Here is a 23286-nt window from a genome sequence, read left to right on the forward strand (position 1 = left end):
TCAAGTCATGGGTCATTTCGCTGCAGATTGTCCAGAACCCAGTCGAAAGAAGACACCCCAGCGCCCCTGTTACAACTGCCAAGTCGTGGGTCATTTCACTGCAGATTGCCCAGAACCTAGTCGAAAGAAAACGTCAGCAACACCGTTCACGTCGACACCCGTGGCATCCGTGGCACCCATGGCACCCGTGACACCCGTGACACCCGTGACACAAGTGCTTCATCTCATAGAAGACCTAAAAGAATGCCTCACACAACTCCGTGCAGGCATCACACCTCGTCTAGAGAAAAGAAAACGGAACAGAAGCCCCTCAAGAAAACACGCTTCAAAGCGCCAACGACACCTTCAGTCCGAGGATGAGATGGAAGTAGAGGATGAAGAAGATAGATCATCTGAACAAAGTGACTAACGCATGGGCCATGCTGCTCCACTGCTCCACTGCCACCCATCTCTCCCGAAAGAACGCTTTCATCCTTTGCTTTGACGACCCTCAAACCCCCACACCATGAACCCGCCTCCTCCTTCCCTCCCTTCACCACCACCCTCCCTTCACCACCACCACCACGTCTATGTTTAGAACAACAACAACAACAACAAAACTCTTTTCTTGTTCACCTTTTACGACCGCTTCCCTGGGGTTTTTTCCCCCTTCCCTCCCTCCCTCCTCCTCCTCCTCCTCCTCCTCCTCCTCCCCTGGAAAACGGAGGCAACGTCCTCTTGGAGGTGCACGCACCACCGGACACGGAGGCGACGCCCTCTTGGAGGTGCGCACGACACCGGACACGGATGCGACACCCTCTTGGAGGTGCACGCCACCGGAAACGGAGGCGCAGCCCTCTTGGAGGTGCGCACGCCACCGGAAACGGAGGCGACGCCATCTTGGAGGCCATCTTGGTCCTGAAATCCTGAGCGGTCCTTGACTGATGTAGACAACTACTGCTGGGCATGGCTCTGTATAAAATCGTCCAGTTACAGTTTGAATCTGATCCCCCCTCAGGTGGAGGAAGGCAATGACATGCTTCGTGATCCAGATTAAAGGAAACCCGTCCATGGAAATTACAAATGGCAGGACCGACCACTGGGAATGTCCCTGGGAGTAAACCAGAAGTAACTGCAGTGTAATGAATTTATTTGGACATGCAGAACGATATTTTTTAGATCTCCACTCACAATAAATTGCATCAGCGAAAACATGGTGCAGAGTCCGCTGACAGAGACACTGCAGAAGTGAGGAGGACGTTCCAGGTACGGGGAGTTGAAGATCTGCATATTGTACATCATGCAAACTTGTGGATTCTTCTTTGGCACTGAATATCGGTGCGAAGATGTTGTGGATGATGGAGTCCAAGACTTGAACAGCATGATTCTTGACCAGTTTTTGTATGACGTCTCTGAGAATTGGTAGACTGGCATGAGAATAATGAATGACGAGGGGTGGTTCTGTTATTAGCAGCAAACACCCCTTCTTCAGGAAGGACGTAACAAACAGTTGCCCAGGATGGTCAAGTTGGGCCAAAACAGCCGGAAGATAGCAGGAGAAAAGTCCCAGTTGTGCAGCACAAGAGAGCAAGTACATAGGGGTGGCACTGTTTGTCTTCTGTCCCTGGTTCCGTCCTCGGAATCGTGCCAACGGAATCAGATCCCTGTCATCCACAGGAATGGAGGATGATTGATTACCCAACTTATGAGCATCATCATCAACTTGTGGAGCCAAAGACCGCAGTCAGAGGGCATGACATCGAAGGTGGGCACTTTCAGGGAGTCGATTTCCTTAGTCCCAGAAAGGACTTATCCGGGGAAGATGCAGTGGACCCAATCACAGGCGCTGGTGGAAGCCTTAAAGTGTTTAGGTCATCACCCAGCATTTCAAACATCGACGAAGAAGGGCACATCTTCTGAGGTGAATCCAGTGAGAGCTGGGACACCATCTAACAAAGGCAACCTATGGACTCCACATTACTGTGATCCTTTTCTGGGGCGAAGGATCTTGTCTCAACGGGAGAGGGAGTGCGATAACAGCAGGTCGTCTGTGTTACAAGTGGAGAGGAACAATAAGCCGTAGTTGCCGAAGAGTGAGTGAGTATGGTTTAACGCCGCTTTTAGCAATATTCCAGCAATATCATGGCGGTGTTGCCAAAGAGGGAGACAGCAAATACACACGAGGGTGGGAAGGTACTTGCCCGATACAGGTGGTTGCACAAGGTGATGACGTCGAGGCTGACTGGCGTCCCATGGAGATAGACATGCATCTCGTTGGGTACGGGAACGGCCTCTGGGTAGAGGAGTTGAGGTAACAGTCAACTGTTGTAAAGTCCAAAAGAGCGAGAAAGCATAAAGCGTGCATAAAATATGTGCCGACTCTGTCCTTTCAGGCTAGGATCATATGGCGACATATGAGGTAGAACAGCTTTCTTGACTCATACGTCCTGGGTTGAGGCGTTGGACAGGTCGTCAGTTATTGTAGAAGTGAAGCATGGAGTAAAACTCACTTTGGCCCTGGTAGAATACTGATCTACAGCAAAATACAGGTTGATAAAATGTCAAAAACACCAACATAGTTGGCCAGCGGCAAGCTTATCCAGGTCGGTCCTCTGTTTCGTGATGAAGTGTAATGTGGAGCAAAATCACATTTGGGTGGGTGTTTCAAGTTGCAAATTGTTGTGTTTGCTTGCAAAGTTTTTTTTTATATTTTATGCGGAAAAAGAGACAAAATGTAATGTGTGAGACAGGATAAGTATAAATGGCTAGCTCAGCACACCATCACTCTTCAAATTTTATGTAACTTAATAGAGTCGAGTTTCTGAACCTGTGGACCTTGCGAAGTTGCAAAACATGGCATCATCAAACGCACATAATTTTACTTACCACATTCATGTATAACCTGACCAATAATGTTACAGTTCTCTGCGTGTCCGCCCATCATACCAATCACTGAAACCAAGGAAGAAGATTTAATGAGGGAGTAGTGAAAAGAGGTGGTGAGGTGAAATTGGGTTTAACGTCGCGTCCAAGATTATTACACTTATATAGCGACGTGCATGTACGTGTATGTGTTTGTTAGGCTGCTTGTTCTAGTCCGGACTGATGCCGATTTATAGTGCTAGCACACTGAGATACCATGCCGCAGTTTAACATGGATACCCCACTCAGACACAGTATACTGACTCCGAGCCGACCAGTCCTTGTTTTAGCCCCTTAATGCCGAGCGCCAGACAGGGTAACAACAAGTACCATCTTTTAACGTCTTTTGGTATGACGCGGCCGGGGATCGAACCCCGGACCTTCCGCTCTCCGGGCGGACGCTCTACCACTAAACCACGGAGGCGGTAGTAGTGAAAAGAGATAGCTCAATATGTTTTGAGGTATATTGATATTGGGATTTGTTGGGATGATTACAATGTTTGCACTTATGTAACCAGCTACAATTTAGAGCATTGTCATATGTGCACTAATGTAGACAGCTACAAGATAGGGCATTATTATGTGTACACTTATGTAGCCAGCTACAAGACACAGCATTATTATGCGTACACTTATGTAGCCAGCTACAAGACACGGCAATATTTTGCGTACACTTATGTAGCCAGCTACAAGATAGAGCATTATTATATGTACACTTATGTAGCCATCTACAAGACACAGCATTATTATGTGTACACTTATGTAGCCAGCTACAAGACACGACTTTATTATATGTACACTTATCTAGCCAGCTACAAGATAGAGCATTATTATATGTACAATTATGTAGCCATCTACAAAACATGGCATTGTTATGCGTACAATTATGTAGCCAGCTACAAGACACGGCTTTATTATATGTACACTTATGTAGCCAGCTACAAGACACATCATTATTATGCATACACTTATGTAGCCAGCTACAAGACACGGCATTATTAGAGAGAGAGAGTTTATTGCAGTAAAGGGGCCACCGGCCCATTATACAATACATATTTCATTGATTTTTTCAATTCAATTGAGCGCCATACAATATTATACATTGGTCAATCAAAGTGACAATTAATTAATATTGAGTTGTTTACATCTTTTTTTCATTGACAGGAAAATATATTTCGCTAAGACATTTACAGTGTAGGCATTTTGTGATGACAGTAGATGTTGGAATTTAAAAAGAGTTGGGTTTTGTACATAGTATTTCGGTAATAGACTTCTTATATCATTATAGAATGGGCATATCATACAAAATTGGTATTCAGTTTCGACACAAGGTACGATACACAATGGACAGAATCTTTCATTCGCACTTATACCAAGTGTACGTCCGTATTCAATCATAAGTTTATGGTTTGAACATCTAAATTTAATCAGCGCATTTCTATAAGGATGTACAATGACAAGTGATAGGTATTCTTCAAATTTAAAGAGTCTTAACAGACTGGTACATTTTCAATTTAGAATATTTTGACAAATCCTCAAACCACATTTGGTAATCAATCTCTTTACAACGCTCTTCAAACTCTGACAAAAAAGAAGTGGTATAATTAACATTTTGGTTTTTCAGCAATACTGGCAATGATAAATTTCTAAAATCATTACATTGGGAGCGCATTGTATTCAAAACCTTGGACATTTGAAAAGACAGAGTTTTCTGTGTTTTATACCAGGAACCACTGATAGAGAACTGAACACCTAAATATTTATAGGAAGGAACTATTTCTAATGGTCTATTGTCGAGATAAAACTTTTCATAGTTCCTAAGTCTACCACCTTTTCTTAAAACAACTACTTTTGTTTTCTCAACATTAACACAGAGGCTCCATTTTTTACAATAAACAGATAATTTGTCAAGTCTTTTTTGTAGACCCTTTACTGTGCTATCGAAGAGTGCCATGTCATCTGCAAACAGTAACATAAAAATATTACAAATGCCCAGTTCTATACATCTGTCCTCATCTACATTCAAAAAATCTATAATATCATTAATATACAATGAAAAAGTAGTGGAGATAGTTGGCATCCCTGTTTCACACCATTTAAGCAGTTGTAAAACCATCCTGCAGTGAAATACATGACTGAAAATTGGAATACATATTTCTAATAAGGCGAAAAACACTTCCTTTTATGTTGTACAACCAAATCTTATATAACATACTTTTTCTATTAATTGAATCAAATGCAGCTTTAAGGTCAATAAAACAACAATATAATCGACTTTTATACAAAGCAAAGTATTTAGCGATCAATGTATCTAAAATAAAGATGTTGTCCAGTGTTTGAAATCCATGTCTAAAACCAGCTTGTTCAGGGATAAGAATATCATTAGTTTCAACAAATTTGGTCAGTCTGTCACATATAATTTTAACAAATATTTTACCAGAAACTTCCAATAAAGTTATGGGGCGATAATTTTTAGGATTGTTAACATTTCCTTTTTTATGAATTGGAAGTATTGCATCAAGTGACCACATAGATACCAGTTCTCAATACTGCATTGTATAAAGTCAGTAATAGGTTAACGCAAGCAAATGGAGCATTTTTGAAAAAGTCAATTGGTATACAACTATATCCTGGAGCTTTGCCCTTTTTCATACCTGAAATAGCAGCAGTAATTTCATCATAACTAATATCTCTATCTAAATCATTCGTATTTACAGTTGTATCTATCAAATCATCGGTGATTGAGTCAATAAAGTCCATTATGCTTTCAAAAAAGGATTGTTCATCAGGTGAAGTGCTTATGCTATTAAAGTGGCTTTCAAAATGTCTTATCCACTCAGCAGGTGTAATAACTGGGTTAGTGAATTGTCGTTTTCCCTTTAGAATTGACCAGAATAGTTTGTTGTCCCTATTAAGAAGGCTCTCCTGAAGTTTTTCCTTTTTCATATTGAGAGCACGTGTACATTTCAGGTGACATAAATGTTTGTATGATTTCCATGCTTCGATATAGGTGAGGCCGTCGCGTGTACAGTTAGTTGCATGAAATGCACGAAATTTACGGCGTGCGTCACACCTGGCTTGGTAGCATTCCGCATCACACCAGTTATGTCCCTTGTTGACTGTGGATACAGACGGTTTCTTGAAGTCCTTTGAACATGACAGTAGCAAATCGTGGAATGTTTCAGCCACTTCCTCGACACGCCCACATGCTGCTATTGTTGTTATTTCTTGGATAGAATGATCCGATTTTAAATTCCAATTTTCAGTGTAATTTACCATTTTGTTCTCGTTCCAGACATATCTTGACTTTTTAGATAATGTATCGTTGGTCAACTTAGGTGATCTATATCCCTTGAACAAGACAGAGTATGTGATAGGAAAGTGTGTGGATTCAACTTCGTTACAAATATTGAAACTGGTAAACTGGTGAAATATGTTATTTGAGCACAAAACATAATCTACAACGCTTTGGCCCTCATTCACAACACAAGTTATTTTCCCAATGTCTTTATCTTGAAACAAACGACCATTGCAGATACGGAGTTCATTTTTCTTTCAAAAGTCTAACAATGACTTTCCCCTTTTGTTTACATTTTTGTCTTGAGATATTCTTGGGGCGGGTTCATCCATTATATAGTTTATATTTTCGTCAATTGGCAAATAGGTGGTATCATCATTTTCTAAATAGTCTGCTAAATTCCCAGTTCTGGCGTTAAAGTCACAATGTAGAATGAATTCACAATTTAGGAAAAGAACTTCGAAACGTATCAATATCCTCTTCTAGAATATCAAACAATTGTTCCTTTGAGTGTGAGCTGGTTGACCCTTCTGGAGAGTAATACACAGTGCCTATCACCACAGTAATGTTTAACTGAAGTTTTATCCACTGGACATTATCTGTTTTAGTACAGCCATGTAATTCACAGACGTTAGATGAAATGTCTTGATTCACGAATGTGAGTATCCCGCCTGAGTTTCTGATAGCACCACTTGCTTTAGTTCTGGTTTTGCTGTATGTATTTTGCTGTATGTGTCTACTTTATCTTCTTTATTCAACCAGGATTCCACGAAACATGCTATATGATGTTTATTGATAAAATCTAAAGAAAGACTCTTTTGTAGTAATCTCTTGAAACCTTCACAGTTCCACACTGACAGTTTTAGGCTGATATTTGTGCATAATGGACGTTGGCCACACCCCTAATCATCATCCTTCGTATCTGTGCGTACACTTATCTAGCCAGCTACAAGATAGAGCATTATTATATGTACAGTTATGTAGCCATCTACAAGACACGGCATTATTATGTGTACATTTTAGTAGCCACCTACAAGACATGGCATTATTAAATAATGAACAACAAACGTTCCTGTGACATTGAATAAGATTTAAGTTATGTTTTTTACCAAATCTGAAACAATTTCGGTTTTCAAAAGATTAAAGACTCCTGTAAGTGTTCAAATGGTTTAATTTGCCATACTGACTTCAGAAAATGCGTGATTTCATAAAACAAAATAAAAAAACATGATCATGCCAAAATGTCAATTTACAAATCAATAGCGTGTGTGTCACCTCCGGTTGCGATGCAAGCAACACATCTTCGTCTCAAGGAATGGACCAGGCGTCGCACAAAGTCATGTGGGATATCTGTCCATATCTGCTGGAGCATGTTTCGAAGTTCCTGGAGTGTCTGTGGAACACGTGGTTGACGTCGAAGGCGCCGTTCCATCATATCCCACATGTGCTCGATTGGTGAGAGATTAGGGGAGCGAGTCGGCAAGGGGAAGACCTTCACGTTGTTTTGTTGAAGAGAATCCTGAACAAGTACAGCAATATGAGGCCGGGCGTTGTCATGTTGAAAGGCCATGACGACGCTAAAATGGTAGAACAACAGGGCCGATGATCTCGTCGTGGTAGCACTGTCTATTGAGATTGCCCCCTATCACTATCAAACGGGTCCTCTGTCCTGCTGTAATCCCACCCCATACCATAACGCTGCCGCCCCCGAACCGATGTTCTTCCATGACACAATGATTGACGTAACGTTCACCTCGACGTCGGTACACTGGAATCCGTCCATCGCTGTGGCTGAGGTGAAAACGAGACTCGTCAGTGAATAGAACTTGCCCCCACTGCATGGCCGTCCAGCGTAGACGCTGTCTGCACCACTGTAGACGTGCTTGACGGTGGTTTCCTGTCAAAATGGGACGTTTGTCGGGTCTTCTGGCAACAATCCCTGCGCTTCTGGGGCGGCAACGTACGGTTTGTCAATATATTCGTCGAAGGCCAGGGATGCTTCTTGCAGTCACTGTTGCTGGCTGGAATCTATTTTGTAGCTGTGTTGTTCGAATCCAGTTGTCTTGTCGATTATTGGTTACGCGTGGCCTGCCACTCCGAGGATGGTCTCTGACTGCATTCGTCTGTTGCCAACGTTGCCATAAACATCAAATGGTGTTTCTGTGGACGTTAAATTGTCTTGCAACATCACGTTGACTGCTGCACGATCCTGCTTCAAGCGTACCAATGGCTCGCAGACGCTCATTTTCGGACAGGCTTGGCATTTCGTGGCAGTGAATAATTGTTGTTTTTCTGAGTGGTTGTTGTCAGCACGATGCTAAACAATGCACATGGAATCCCATTAATGCACATGTTTTTATACCCATTCTTGGGTAGTGAAATGCATGGGGCTTGCATAAAAGTAAACTTTAATTTAACTGAATAGAGTATAGTTAGACAAACAAAAACAAATTCAACAAAGAATTGACAGCAGCCCCGTTACTGGGGACAGTTAACTTGTTAAACCATCGGCGGGATAGCAGTCATATGACTAAGATTGTGGTGATGTTTTTAGTAACGGGAATATAGCAGATAGTGTTGAACAACTGTCTTTACCGTGTGCAAAGGTCCACTAATTTTCGACCATCAGTTTGGCAACAAGTTTTGAATTGAAAATGACGTCCATTAGAATGGAGGTCGCGTCGAAGTCATTACGAGCCTGCTATTTGATGTAATATAGAAACTCTAAATGCGTCTTTTTGTAACAGCGTTATCCGCATCTTCCCAAGGCAAGGGACCTAACTGACTATAACTAGGCTGGAATTTTGGAGCTTTTGGCTGGATTAACGAGTCTATGCATAGTCAAATTGAAATCGCGTAACCCGCCGAAGACCCGGGTTCGATTCCCGACATGGGTACAATATGTGAAGCCCATTTCTGGTGTCCCCCGCCGTGATATTGGTGGAATATTGCTAAAAGCGGCGTAAAACCATACTCGCTCATTCATTCACTCTACTTCCAATACTACTACTGCTACCACTACCACCACCGTGACATTTGCTACTGTTGCTGTTTAAACAACTATAACTACACACACACTACTATTGCTGCTGCTACTACTACTATAACTACCAATACTTCTATTGCCACGACTACTACTACTACTACTACTACTACTACTACAACTACTACTACTACTACTCTAACTACCAGTACTTATACAGCTACGACTACTACTACTGCTACTACTACTACTATAACTACCAATACCTCTACTACTACGACTACTACTGCTGCTACTACTACGATAACTACCAATACGTCTGCTACTACGACTACTATTGCTGCTACTACTACGATAACTACCAATACTTCTGCTACTTCTACTACTGCTACTACTAGTATAACTACCAATAATTCTACTGCTACTATTACTACTAGTACTGCCACCACTATAACTACCAATACTTCTACTTCTACTACTTTTGCTACTGTTGTTTCTACTACTGCTACTATTACTACTACTGCTACAACTACTATAACTGCACACACTACTACTACTACTACTACTACTACATCTTCTACTACTACAACTACTACTACTGCTACAACTACTATAACTACATATACTACTACCACTGCTGCTACTACTACTATAACTACCAATACTTCTACTGCTACTAATACAGCTGCTGCTACTACTACTGCTACTACTACTCTTACGACTACTACTACTACTACTACTTCCAATACCGCTTCTGCCACCACCACTACATTTGCTACTGTTGCTGTTTCAACAACTATAACTACACACACACTACTACTGCTGCTGCTACTACTACTATAACTACCAATACTAGTACTGCTAGTACTACAACCACAGCTTCTACTTTTGCTACTGTTGTTTCTACTACTGCTACTATTACTACTACTGCTACAACTACTATATTTGCACACACTACTACTATTACTACATCTTCTACTACTACAACTACTACTACTGCTACAACTACTATAACTACATATACTACTACTACTGCTGCTACTACTACTATAACTACCAATACTTCTACTGCTACTAATACAGCTGCTGCTACTACTACTATAGCTACCAATACTTCTTCTGCTACTACTACTGCTGCTACTACTACTGCTACTACTACTCTTACGACTACTACTACTACTACTACTACTTCCAATACCGCTACTGCCACCACCACTACATTTGCTACTGTTGCTGTTTCAACAACTATAACTACACACACACTACTACTGCTGCTGCTACTACTACTATAACTACCAATACTAGTACTGCTAGTACTACAACCACAGCTTCTACTTTTGCTACTGTTGCTACTACTGCTGCTACTACTACTATAACTACCAATATATCTATTGCTACTACTACTACTACTCCTACTACTACTACTACCACTGCTTCTTCTACTATAACTACCAATACTTCTACTGCTACGACTACTACTGCTGCTACTACTACTATAACTACCAATATTTCTATTGCTACTACTACTACTACTACTACCACTGCTTCTACTACTATAACTACCATTACTTCTACTGCTATGACTACTACTTCTGCTACTACTACTATACCTACCAATACGTCTACTGCTACGACTACTACTGCTGCTACTACTACTATAACTACCAATACTTCTACTGCTACTACTACTACTACTGCTGCTACTACTACTATAACTACCAATACTGCTACTATTACTACTGATGATGCTACTCCTATAACTACACACACACTACTACTACTACTACTACTACTACTGCTACAACTACTATAACTACATATACTACTACTGCTGCTACTACTACGGCTACTACTACTATTACTACTGCTGCTGCTACTACTTCTATAACTACCAATACTACTGCTACTACTACTACTACCACTTTTGCTACTGTTGCTACTGTTACTGTTTCTACTACTGCTACAACTACTACAACTACACACACTACTACAACTGCTGCTACAACTACTATAACAATCAACACTACTACTGATATCACTACTACCGCTAAAACTGACAATTATATTGATGAATTCAAGTGACATTTGATTCGGTTACACATATTTACATCAGTAGCATATCCAGATTACAGACCTTATTGATCAGAATAGGATATCAAAAGGGCTTCTTTGTTTTCACAGAAACTTAAGCAAATTCATTTTAACATACATTATTATGATGAGATCTGATTGGTCCACGTGATCGTGATAAAATACGACGTATCCCACTTGGAGAGGAATAAATTTTGCAGCAGATGAATAAACCCCTTATACCCTGCCACGAGCAAATCAGGATGCATGTGGATTTCTGAGAGGCAAAGTACACCCCTTATACCCTGCTTTAAAGCAAAAGAAGCTCAGTCAGTGGAAGTCGCATGACAGCCCAAGCTTACCTCAGCTAAACTGAACAGCTGTTTTCTATCAATTTTGAGTTTGTTTGATTTCTTTTACACTGTCATATTAAAACATAAAAGTGAGACAAATTATTTGTATCATGGATCCTCTTTGATCTTTTGGAATACTGCCTTGAGGTGATTCAAATGTTCCGAAAACGTTTTAGAAAATATTATGATGTCATCTTCATACATTAGTATGTAATTCATTTCTTTTAGTGCATCTGAAATGATTTGCTGATATGCCACAGGAGCATGTTTTAGGCCGAAAGTGAGTCCATTTCATTCCAAAACACCATTGGGTGTAACGAAGGCGGACTTGTGTTTTATATCTGGATGGGGTGGTATTTGCCAAAGGTTAATAGCACAAACTAGGACACTAGAAACTTTGGCATGGATGTCACCAATGGCCTCAGCAACATCTTCAAAAGGGAAAAATATAGGCTTGGTAAGTGCATTGAGACGTCTGTAATCTACGGCAAACCGGTAAGAGCTGTCACGTTTTCTTACCATGACAGGGGGGCACGGGTGGCCCAGTCGTCTAAAGCGCCGCGATTCGCTGTGCAGAGTTGCGTCCCTTGGGCACGCCAGAAACCTATGATTGTGGGTTCGAATCCCGGTTCGCCCCGATTATGTTTCTAGGTTTGTCAGCACCATACCCGTGCTCGTGGGTTTCACTGAAGTGGTAAACGTCTGAGACCTGCATCACTTCGGGCTTTCCTCCCACATTAAGCTGACACGCCGCGATATAACTGTAATACTGTTAAAAGCGGCGTTAAACCAAACTCACTCACTCACTCACTCTTACCATGACAACGGGAGAGTAGCATTTCTTGCACCTATCTAGAACATTCTTTCCCAATTGATGCGTTTTGCCTATGACTAGGGAGTCTAATAAATCTGGCGTCACCTGTTTTTATGTTGTGATGATGTTAGTGAGTGTGTCCTCAATTCTGACCAATCTGAGGCAAAAACTGATCCTTCTGATTGGAAAAATGCATTTTACTGTATGCTTCGCTACTGTATAAAATACTTTGGGCAACAAAAGCTGCACGACGCTCAAGGGTTTTGTAATCATGCAAACCACTTTTCTTTAAAATTGTTTCAATATGTTTCCAAAGCGCAATGAAATTCTATCCCTTTTGTCTGTTTAATGTATACAGAAAACATTCAGCATATCCCCTCAAAACCCCCTTCAAGCAGCTCCCTTTTTCCCCAGTGCTATCTATACATGTCAGTTAACACCTCCTTATGTTGACAGATCTTATGTAAGTACATATACTTGGGTCACTGACCTTGCACCACATTGTGCATATTCCCCAACCGACAAAACCTCACTGACATGGTCAATCAGGAGACGTACCCAGATCATCAACAGAAGTACAGATGTATGGGTAGTCGTAGCATCGGCCAAGGCTGCCGCCTCTCTATCAACTACTTCAACAATGATGAAACGCCGTCCAACTTCCTGCCTGTGTGTTCTATATACACCATATCGTTGTTGGTTGATATGGTCAAGTTTATACCTCTTCTCATCTACGGGGTCGGCTTATCTGCGGTCATATACGGCAAGTGCCAGATTGGGTCTCCGCAACGGGACATTGGCCACTCGGTTCCACTGTGCGTTCTGTCACGTGATTACAATCATCATGTACCTTTTCTAGTGTTATTCTCCATCAACAATATACAAGTCTTCTTAAACTTCATCCCTGAGTTTTGTCTTCCTCATCCACCCTGAAGGACCAACCGAGTGCAAAACACCTCCATGACCAGTACCGATGCAGTCTTATGGACACTGTTCATTGACTGACAGGATGACTGTCACTGCTGATGATGTCACCATGATAATATGATTCCTCAGATGGAGAATGCGTATGTACTGTTTTCGTGGGTGGTGGTGACAGGTTGTCTGCCATTCATACCACTATTTTCATTGTTCTGCTTTAAAGTCACCTTCATCTTGATTGAGAAAAATTTTACCCCAAAAACCCAACCTCTCCAACTACAAAATATCAAATAGTATTGTCCACCCCTTAGTATTCATAGTTAATTGTATTACCTAGTCGTATTATTTAACATCTATTTAATTATTTGTTTATCATGTCGGTAACGCTCAGGTCATTGTTATTTACAGCAACAGATTAATGTTATCTGTACCATGAAACGAACCTCAGTTGTTAAAGTATCAATATAAAGATGACATAAACTGTATAATCACTGTTGTCATTTAAAAATCGTAAGTCCTTCCGTTGCTTTGGGGTGATTCTTATCACGCGATCGGTCATTGATTATCCAACAGTGCCACGTCAAATTGATTCATTCATAAAGCAATAACTTGATGATACAAAAAATTAATTTACGTACCATGGATGTATTTTAGTATTGATAGGTATCGCAAGAAAAACAAGTTAGAGAGTTTTATTGGTGGTTCAGTCATGGTTGCTGATTAATTTCTGTCTATCTGTGCATTAAATGATGAAGTAATGAAGTGGGGTATTATTGTTTACTTAATCACTAGTAGTGTTTTTGCCACTTCCGGGTTATCCTGAGAAATATGCGACAATAATGATTACAGAGTTTGCAAATTGCTTTCCGTAATATTAAGAATACTATTCACATCCGTGTCTGGTAACGGATGGTCTTAGCTGCTTTAGTACACAAACCTGAAGTGGGGCTCGTAGCGTGATTTCCTGATGTGATGACCTCCAACATCTCGTCTTCAAGGTCATCTTCCTGTGTGGTCAACGTATTTGAGGCCATCTTAGTTGTTCATCACCAAGAAACAGGTGGAGTGAGTTCCATCTTGTTGATGCCCCTGAAATCATTTATGCACATCAAAATTGTAGGGTGGATCTGGGCATCAACCAGTACTCACCAATAGTATGAGCTCAGCACTCAGACTCGTAAAATGTCCAGGTTTAAACACAACCAGAATTTAGGAAAGTTTGAAACATCCCTGCAAATAGACAGAACCCATCCATCTGGATGTGAACACCACGAACCTATAATTGGGGACCTCTGTTGGATCGGTTGCATCAGACGGACTTCTTATGGATACACTCCATGTGTGCAGTATAACATGCAGGCACCCCTAACATTCTTAGATTTAAAACTGAATACATTAATTTCAAAACCAACCCAAACTAAGAGAAGATCATAATCTTGGCATTACAAAATAAACGAAAAACATATACCTATACATATTACTCAAAGAGTTTGATAGGCAAGTAGTGAGTCACATACATACTCTATTACAGGTCCGAGGTAATACCCTAGCTCCCCTACCGTTATTAACCTATGCTATATCAATCCGAATTTAAGCCCCATAGTGCATAAGTGTACCCTTATAGTGCGTCTCGAACCGGAGCCAAGTGGAAGAGCTTTCCATCTGTCAGTAGACCCGTGAAGATACGGGATAAAATAGGTCTTCAGCAACACAGGCTTGCCGACTATGCTTGTCATAAAAGGCGACTAACGGGATATCCTGGTCAGGCTCGCTGACTTGGTTGCATGTCATCAATCCCAATTACGTGGATCGATGCTCATGATATCAATCACTGGATTGTCTGGTCCAGAATCGATTATTTACAGACCGCCGTCATATAGCTTGACTATTGGTATGTGCGGCGTTAAACAACACAAACCAAACCAAAACCAACTGCCAGTGTCGCCAATCTAACCAGATGATGTTGCAGTAATTGTTCTTGGTGTGTTATTTGTATCACGAGGTAAACTGAAGATTGCTTTTTTCAGGTGTGAATTGTTTTCGTTGACTATCCTATAACTGATTTGACATAACTCGAATTTATTTATGAATTAAACTATGTAAATCATATTTTTACTCCTCTTCCAGTTCAAGGCCACAGGTAAGGTGCGTCGTCGGTTTCCAGCAGGAACTTGTGCAGGTAGCGCAGTGTTGCTCTCTGCTGGCTGTCGAACTGCTTTACCATACTGGTATGATACCTGTGGATCCAAAGTAGGAGTTGGGGGAAAATGACATCCAGGGGTTTATTGGTGGTCTTTGGGCGTCCTTGGCCATGTCCCTGAGTCACGTCCTTGAGTCACAGGAGACATCACAGCATGTTGTTTCACTGAATTGGACATAATGTTTTTGTTCCATTGTAAGGCCTTATCGTGATAGGATTAAAGCACTGTACATATGGGCGTAGGTAAACATAGACACCCGCCATTCACACATTTTGCATAAACAAGTAAGTATTTATTGCCTGAAGCCACATACAAAATATTGAAGGCGTATCCATTATTTCAACGAAAATATATAATTTTGATAATTTATGACAAAATTGATACTTAACCAGAAAAGAATATAATTTCATGATTTCTTTTAAAAATATATGCCACCACTACGGAAGCGTAGTAGGGCCAGGGTGAAATCTTTTTTGTCTAAGTATCTCCTACGTAAAGCTTATTATCTCCTACGTAGGACTTATTATCTCCTACATAGGACTTAGTATCTCCTACGTAGGACTATGTATCTCCTACGTAGGACTTACTATCTCTTATGTAGGACTTAGTATGGCCTAGTACACTATCTCCTACATACGACTTAGTATCTCCTACGTAGGACTTATTACCTCCTACGTAGGACTTATTATCTCCTACGTAGAACTTCCTATCTCCTACGTAGGAGATAGTTATTCTAGTCCATACTAAGCCCTACATAAGAGATAGTAAGTCCTACGTAGGAGATAGTGATTCTAGGCTATACTAATTTTACGTAGGAGATAGTAAGTCCTACGTAGGAGATAACAAGTCCTACGTAGGAGATAGTAATTCTAGGCTATACTAGGCTATACTAAGTCCTACGTAGGAGACAGTAAGTCCTACGTAGGACATAGTAAGTGCTACGTAGGAGATACGAAGTCCTACATAGGAGATAGTAAGTCCTACGTAGAAGATAATAAGTCCTATGTAGGAGATACTTAGACACACAAAATTCACCGTGGCCCTACTAGGCTTTCGTACCCAACCACTATTACAAGTTATATATTTGTTTTCTACTATGGACTTTTTTCAAAACATTTTACGAATAATAAGTCGATTAAAATATTTTTGGAAACGTTCTATCTTCCAAATTTGTTTCATTCGTTGCAAAATATAATATTGTCATACATTTTCATGAAATACAATTGCTCTAATTATAATATTCTTTAAATGAATACCACATCTATTAACAAACATCGAACGCCCGACCTTCCACTCTCAGGTCAGACGCTCTACCACTAGACCACGGAGACGGTTATTGTATCTACCGACCAACGGAAACATGTTTAATCAAACGCATATTTTATTACTGATAGCACTGAACTATGATAAATTCCTCCACGAATTCACAGTGTATCCCCACACCACTGTAGTACACCCTAGCAACATAAGATAAAAAATGTCTGCTGCATGCGGTCGTGTGGTTGATTTTAAGTACTACCTTGTACACACTGCGTGAAATTCAACAGACGTATTTATCTTGGCTAGGGCGTGTAGCTTATCTTAAGTAATACAGTTTACACAAGAGGATAAAATCAATACACTTGTTTATCTTGGCTACATGGAGGATAATTCAACTGACATAAATTAAAGGCGCAATACAAGATATTTTAGTCAAATGGAAAAACATATGCTCCAGATAATAGTTGATAGATCATATATACAAAAGCTTTTTAGTCATGATGTACATGATACTGTCTTTAAAAGGTACAGTGATATCAATACAAAAGGTATATTTGTTGTCGTAAGAGGCGACTAACGATATCAGCACGCTGAACTATATGATAGATGACATTACATACCAATTCAGTAGGACCCGTGAAGATTCCGGGGTAGAATAGGTCTTCAGCAACCCATGCCTGCCGTAAAAGGTGACTGTACTTGTCGTAAAAGGCGACTAACGGGATTGGGTGGTCAGGCTCGCTGACTTGGTTGATGCATGTCACCGATCCCAATTTTAGTAGATCGATGCTCATGATATTAATCACTGGATTGTCTGGTCCAGACTCGATTTATTTACAGACCGCCGTCACATATGCTGGAATATTGCTCAGTGCGGCGTTAAACAACAAACAAACAAATCAACAAGAAAATTAAAACAGTGAGGAAATGGTGACACAAGGGAACAGTTTCCAAAACCGGTGACGAATTCCATCAGGTCCTGGCGAGTATGAGATTTGGACTTTTTAAACACTTTTTTTCAGGCAGTCGTGTGTTATGAAACACAACAATGGTTAAATTATTTTGTCATGTACATTGTTGTTGCAGTCCTCTACCCATGGTTCCTCAAGGTTACAGTTGCCAGGTATAAATCACAACTGTTTCCCTGGAATACATGGTGGGTGTTGTCTCATCACTGCCATTGGATGCATTTAATTGCCTGTAAAACGTTTTTTCATTAGAAGTGAACATTTTATTTTGTTTCATGAAATTATTTTTCTTATCCCACTCTCTTTTTCTTTCTGTCCATACCTTTAACTTTGCCTTCAGAGAATCAAGAATTTGATTGAGAATTTTCTCTTTTGTTGTTTTGTATTTTGTTTTAAAATTTGTCCAAATTGACTTTTGGCGTTTCAACATTGATTGCCCTAAGGAACGTAATTTCAAGCTAAGTTCTATCCAGATTATATTCTGTCTTGTTTCATCTAGTTTTAATTTGACCTGGCTTTTCTTTTGATGGTTTTGTTTATTACCCTTTTGTGGTTCATTGTCATTGGAAACTGTATGGAGTTCCTCCAGTGTTTGAGCAGCAGCATATACGCAACAGTTAATGTCATGCAAAGAACAGTTCGCAATAAGAGTAACTGAAGTAATGTCATTTAATTTATGAAGTTGATTCTGTTGAAATAATTGGCGAAATTGTTTAATCGGCCTCTGTTTCACGATCAGTAAATCACAGGTTTGATTATAGGATGACATTAACAAAATATGCAACGGAATCATCAGAAACATCATTGACAGAAGGTGGGGTCGGAATTCGGGAGAAAACTCAAAATCTTCGAAGCCACCATCAGGAATTTCATTTTGTGAGCCCATGAGTTGGACATCAGTGACAACTGCGTCAGGTAATTCAGGGAGAATTATGCAAACGTTTATGATCAATTTCGGGTCTGCTACTGTTGGAACTGAGGGTTCATGCCTGACAGCGCGTGTTGGCAGTTAGATCAGATTCGGCGCATGTAGAACTTCAGTGGCCGCAGCCGGCCGCGAATATTCTGCGGTGTCAGGCATGCATACATTGGCATGGCTTTGTCCCAATGCTGCTTCATTAATTTTCCATTTACTCGTGGTATTTCTGGCCACCTTGTTGCTTTCACACACTCAAGCAGTGTGAACTTCAGTTGGTGCGTCCTTGATATTCTTGGATGGGTTCTGTGCCTTCCTCTGGGGCAAGTCCCATCTCCAGTTTTGGTTGGTTTGTATACCGGAGGGAGACTGGGCTGCGGAGATAAAAGATGACTTTCTTCTTGTCGTTCTGTAACCCAGATTCGGGGGTTTAGCCCTAACTGGGTGGTGTACCTTTGGTTCAGGGTTATAAATCCTCCATATCTAGGCCCACCACGGAGAGGCATATTATAATTCACCAGGATGGCTATAAAGTGTTTTACTACAGAATGAGTATGCACCGTTTTAACACAAGACACTGATAAACCCGAGTTTGGGAATGGGTTGGTTATTATACCACCTGTTTGTTTAGGGAGCCAGGTTCACTCCCATTCAGCCCAGGACAGCACGAGAAAAATAAAGTTTATCTATCGATAAAGAATCTACAAAGGACAAAGGAAGCTACCCCGATGTCGTAATAAGCATGACAAGTTGTGGCAGTATCAATAGGGGTATGTGTGGTTTTATGAGTCCCGCGTTAGGTTTTACACTAAGAGCCGGAAAACTTCACCCGGGACCCATAAGACCACATACATATACGTCGAGTGATATCATCATACTGATCATCTCGTAAACAACGTACACCATTTTGCATCGTAATTGGGTGCAAGAGATTTATTGTCCCGCCCAGAAAGCCATGCAAAGCCTGATTGCTTCATGGCGGTGTATAAGGGATTTATGGTCCTGCTCAAACATGTATATTTCTCTCCCAGGCTGGATACGTGGGGTCTCGTTATCAAGATCACGTGAAGCAATCCGATCTCAACATTATGACGTGGAGGTTGAGATAAGGGAATTTATTGCTATCCCATGTTCGACCTTCATCGAAGGTCGAACGACCAATTGACTTTTTGCACGAAAATAAGAGACCCTTCCATTACACGCCTGCCCCCCCCCCCCCCCCCCCCCCCCCCGGAATAATAATGTTCCTTCTCGTTTGGGGACCTAAATACAGCAGTCTACCCAGATGTCTGACTTTTAAGTTTTAACTAAGAGAAAAGAAATGCTTCGTCGGATTTTCGTGTTACATTTTAGAAATTTTATTTGGAACCGCATTTTTGATTGAGCTTATTAAACTCTAAATATTCAGTTTTATTCTTATGCAGAGTAAACAAGGAAGTGAAAAGACACACACTAAGCCCTAGTACTGTTTCTAGGCACAAGATACTGTGCCCACCCTGAGACCGTATGTCGACCATATACCGACTCTCGTATATCTCTCGGCCACCTGACACCATCTATTGGATCTCACTACAAACACGGGACACTGATGTCTGTTCCGGAAACAAATATGTTACATCAGCTCCCACAGATACAACCGCCTTGCAGTTTTAGTCACGAAAATACAAATGTTTTCTCCCAACGATATACCCCATATCCAACACTCGTGTCATCATTCATTTACTTGACCTGGAATTAATATTGTCCTCGTTATCAGAATAAGAATTGTTACCTGTTGATATCAAAGCAAAAATGACACACGTCAAATAGTTTTTATCTTCAAAATGCACCAGTAACTTAAAATGTAGGACTCACTGTTTGTCGAACGCGACCGTCTCCCCCTGGCTGGTCACACCCGTGTTGCGCACCAGTAGTGGGCTCAACAGCCTACCGATACTCCTTTTATACCCTGAGCTATTCAGGCGGACGTCGACTCAGTAACACTCCCATTGGCGCACATTGTAAATCGGAGTTAAAATAAACAACACAAGGAGTGCAAGTCATTGTGCTGTCATTAACTGTTTTTCGATTAAACAAATGGTTGCATGCGATACGTAGAATTCTCTGCGATGTTTATCCCACTTCTGATCGCTTCACACCCAGACACGCTCCGGCGCAGCGATGACCTAAGCAAATTTGCATATCACGTGACCAGATTTTTCCCTTGTTTGTAAACAAACGCGTTTGTTAAAAAATAAGAGCAGGCTGGCCTAATACAAGCCTTTCAGATCGCTTTACAAACTATTATGCATAATATATAGATTCCTTACTACAACAGTGAGGAGCATGACAAAATATATTTATACAAAGCGACCGTATCAGTATAGCTCTCCATAGGGCTCCATCTTATTAAAATCAGATCTTAGTGCTAGCTTCCGCTGAGTGAGTGAGTAAGGTTTTACGCCGCTTTTAGCAATATTCCAGCAATATCACGGCGGGGGACACCAGAAATGGGCTTCACACATTGTACCCATCCGCTGAACAAAGATCTGATGATAGCGCAACTAAACTGACAAACAAGAAGTCGACATAAGGCAATTACAGTGAGTGAGTGTGGTTTTACGCCGTTTTAACAATATTCCAGCAATTTATACGGCGGGGGACTCCGGAAAATGGGCTTCACACATTGTACCCATGTGGGAATCGAATCCAGGTCTTCGGCGTAACGAGCCATCGCTTTAACCACTATATGCTACCCGAACGCCCCTTAGGCAATTAGAAAGCAGCTTTCTCGAGCTTTACGCACCAGATTCAAACTGGAGGCTTTCATTCCAGAGTACGCTCAGACTTCGCTCTGGTTCTAGTTCTGACGAAGTTTTCGATTGAGAATGTGAAACTGAATAAAAGAACATTTTGAATGTCTATTAGATAGCCGTGATTGTATGGCAGTACTTTCCACGGGCTATGCAAAATCGTATACATGTTTTAAAGCGAGAGATCGACGATGATTTCGTACCCCGTAATTGTCGTTCGGAACACCCCGTGATAACCTTTTGGTGGATGCATGATAAGAAAACACATTCCGACTGTCGCTTTCCCGATATGGTAAGCGACGCTCTAATTGGGTAAACAATATTATGCTGAAAAGTAACCAATATTTATACATCTAATAATCCTCGCTGCATGTTTATGAAATTAATTATTGATATACATTAAAAGCTAACCATATAGACGGACATGTTTACAATAAATGTAGTGAAGGTGCTACCCCCTTTTTTTGGTGCGCCAGATGCCGAGCACGAAGTAGTCTTCCGGATGCAGCAGTGCAGGACACTGTATGTCGAAAAAAATAGGCTGCATTTGTTTAGCGGAAGAATAAATCCCTTATACCTCGCTACGAAGAAAACAGGTTGCACGTAGATTTCTGAGCAGGTGAATATATCCCTGATACCCCGCCACGAGGTTACAGATGGATTTGTGAGCGGGAGAATATATACAGAAAGAAAAACGTTAAGCACACCCTAATATATTTCATAATTGTTTGGTCGCAATAAGTGTAATGTAACAGTCATGAAAGATATAATTACGGGAAGAATTATGTTTTCCCGAGATGATGTAATCAGTGATGCGTGACGAAAGCTCACGTGCCATGCATGGTATGCCCGTGCAGCATGCTACCCTCGAGTATCTCTAAAAGCAGTATATGCAAACGTTAAAATTGCTTTCTTTAGCTCAGTTTTAAACAGTTATTACATGACATTGTGTGATCATGGCACGGAGGCGATTATCAAACGCCACAAGATGACAAATAATCGGCATGCATAACGCAGGAATATCTTGTAATGCCTTTGGTCGGAATTTGGGGTATCATCACACTGTCGTAAGCCGTTTAGTCGAGAAACTTGCTCAGACCGGTGATGTACAGGGCCGTCCCAGATCCGGAAGACCTCCTGTGACGACACATTGTCGAAGACAGGGACCTTCTTCGTCTCATACGCCGAGAACTCTTTTTAACAAGTGCTCGCCTGAAACAGATGTTGTTGCCCAATCGTCGTTTCAGCACCAGAACCGCCAGAAACTGGCTGAAAGCAGCAGGACTGAGGACTAGACGAGTCATAAAGCGTCCCTTGTTGAGAGATCACCACAAAGCTGCTCGTTTAGCATGGTGTATTGCGCGACAGAACTGAAATCTGAGAACTTGGAGACGGATCCATTGGTCAGACGAAAGTCGCTTTCTGCTCCACCTCTGATAGAAGAACGAGAGTTTGGAGGCACCGGAACACGGCCCCAGGAACATTAAACCGACTGTTGCATACGGCGGGGGCTCGGTAATAGTTTGGGGGTGTATCTCTCACGATTGCAGGTTAGATTTAGTCACCATAAGGGGCAACTTAACAGGGGTTCAGTACATCCGGGACGTTTTGAGGCCAGTCGTCGTTCCTCATTTTGACAACCACCCTCTTATTACTCGACCTCAGTACATGGATGACAATGCCAGGCCTCATCGTTCTCATGGGGTCGTGGATTACATTAGGGCCAATGCAATAACGACTCTACCCTGGCCAGCAATGAGCCCAGATTTGAACCTCCTTGAACATGTTTATGATATTCTGGGGCGCATA

General features: G+C 41.3%; 1 protein-coding gene across 1 annotated transcript in view; it reads right to left on the minus strand.

The window, feature by feature from the left end:
• Positions 1-14374, minus strand: part of LOC139450049 (serine/threonine-protein phosphatase 6 regulatory ankyrin repeat subunit B-like) — a 42382-nt gene extending 28008 nt beyond the window's left edge. The window contains exon 1 of the mRNA XM_071231683.1: positions 14278-14374. Coding sequence (XP_071087784.1) covers positions 14278-14374 — 97 coding nt within the window. The remainder of the gene's footprint in view (positions 1-14277) is intronic.
• Positions 14375-23286: the final 8912 nt, after the last annotated feature.

The sequence above is a fragment of the Haliotis cracherodii genome, unplaced genomic scaffold, assembly GCF_022045235.1.
Source record: "Haliotis cracherodii isolate W230 unplaced genomic scaffold, xgHalCrac1.p SCAF_8, whole genome shotgun sequence".
Lineage (NCBI taxonomy): Eukaryota > Metazoa > Mollusca > Gastropoda > Lepetellida > Haliotidae > Haliotis > Haliotis cracherodii.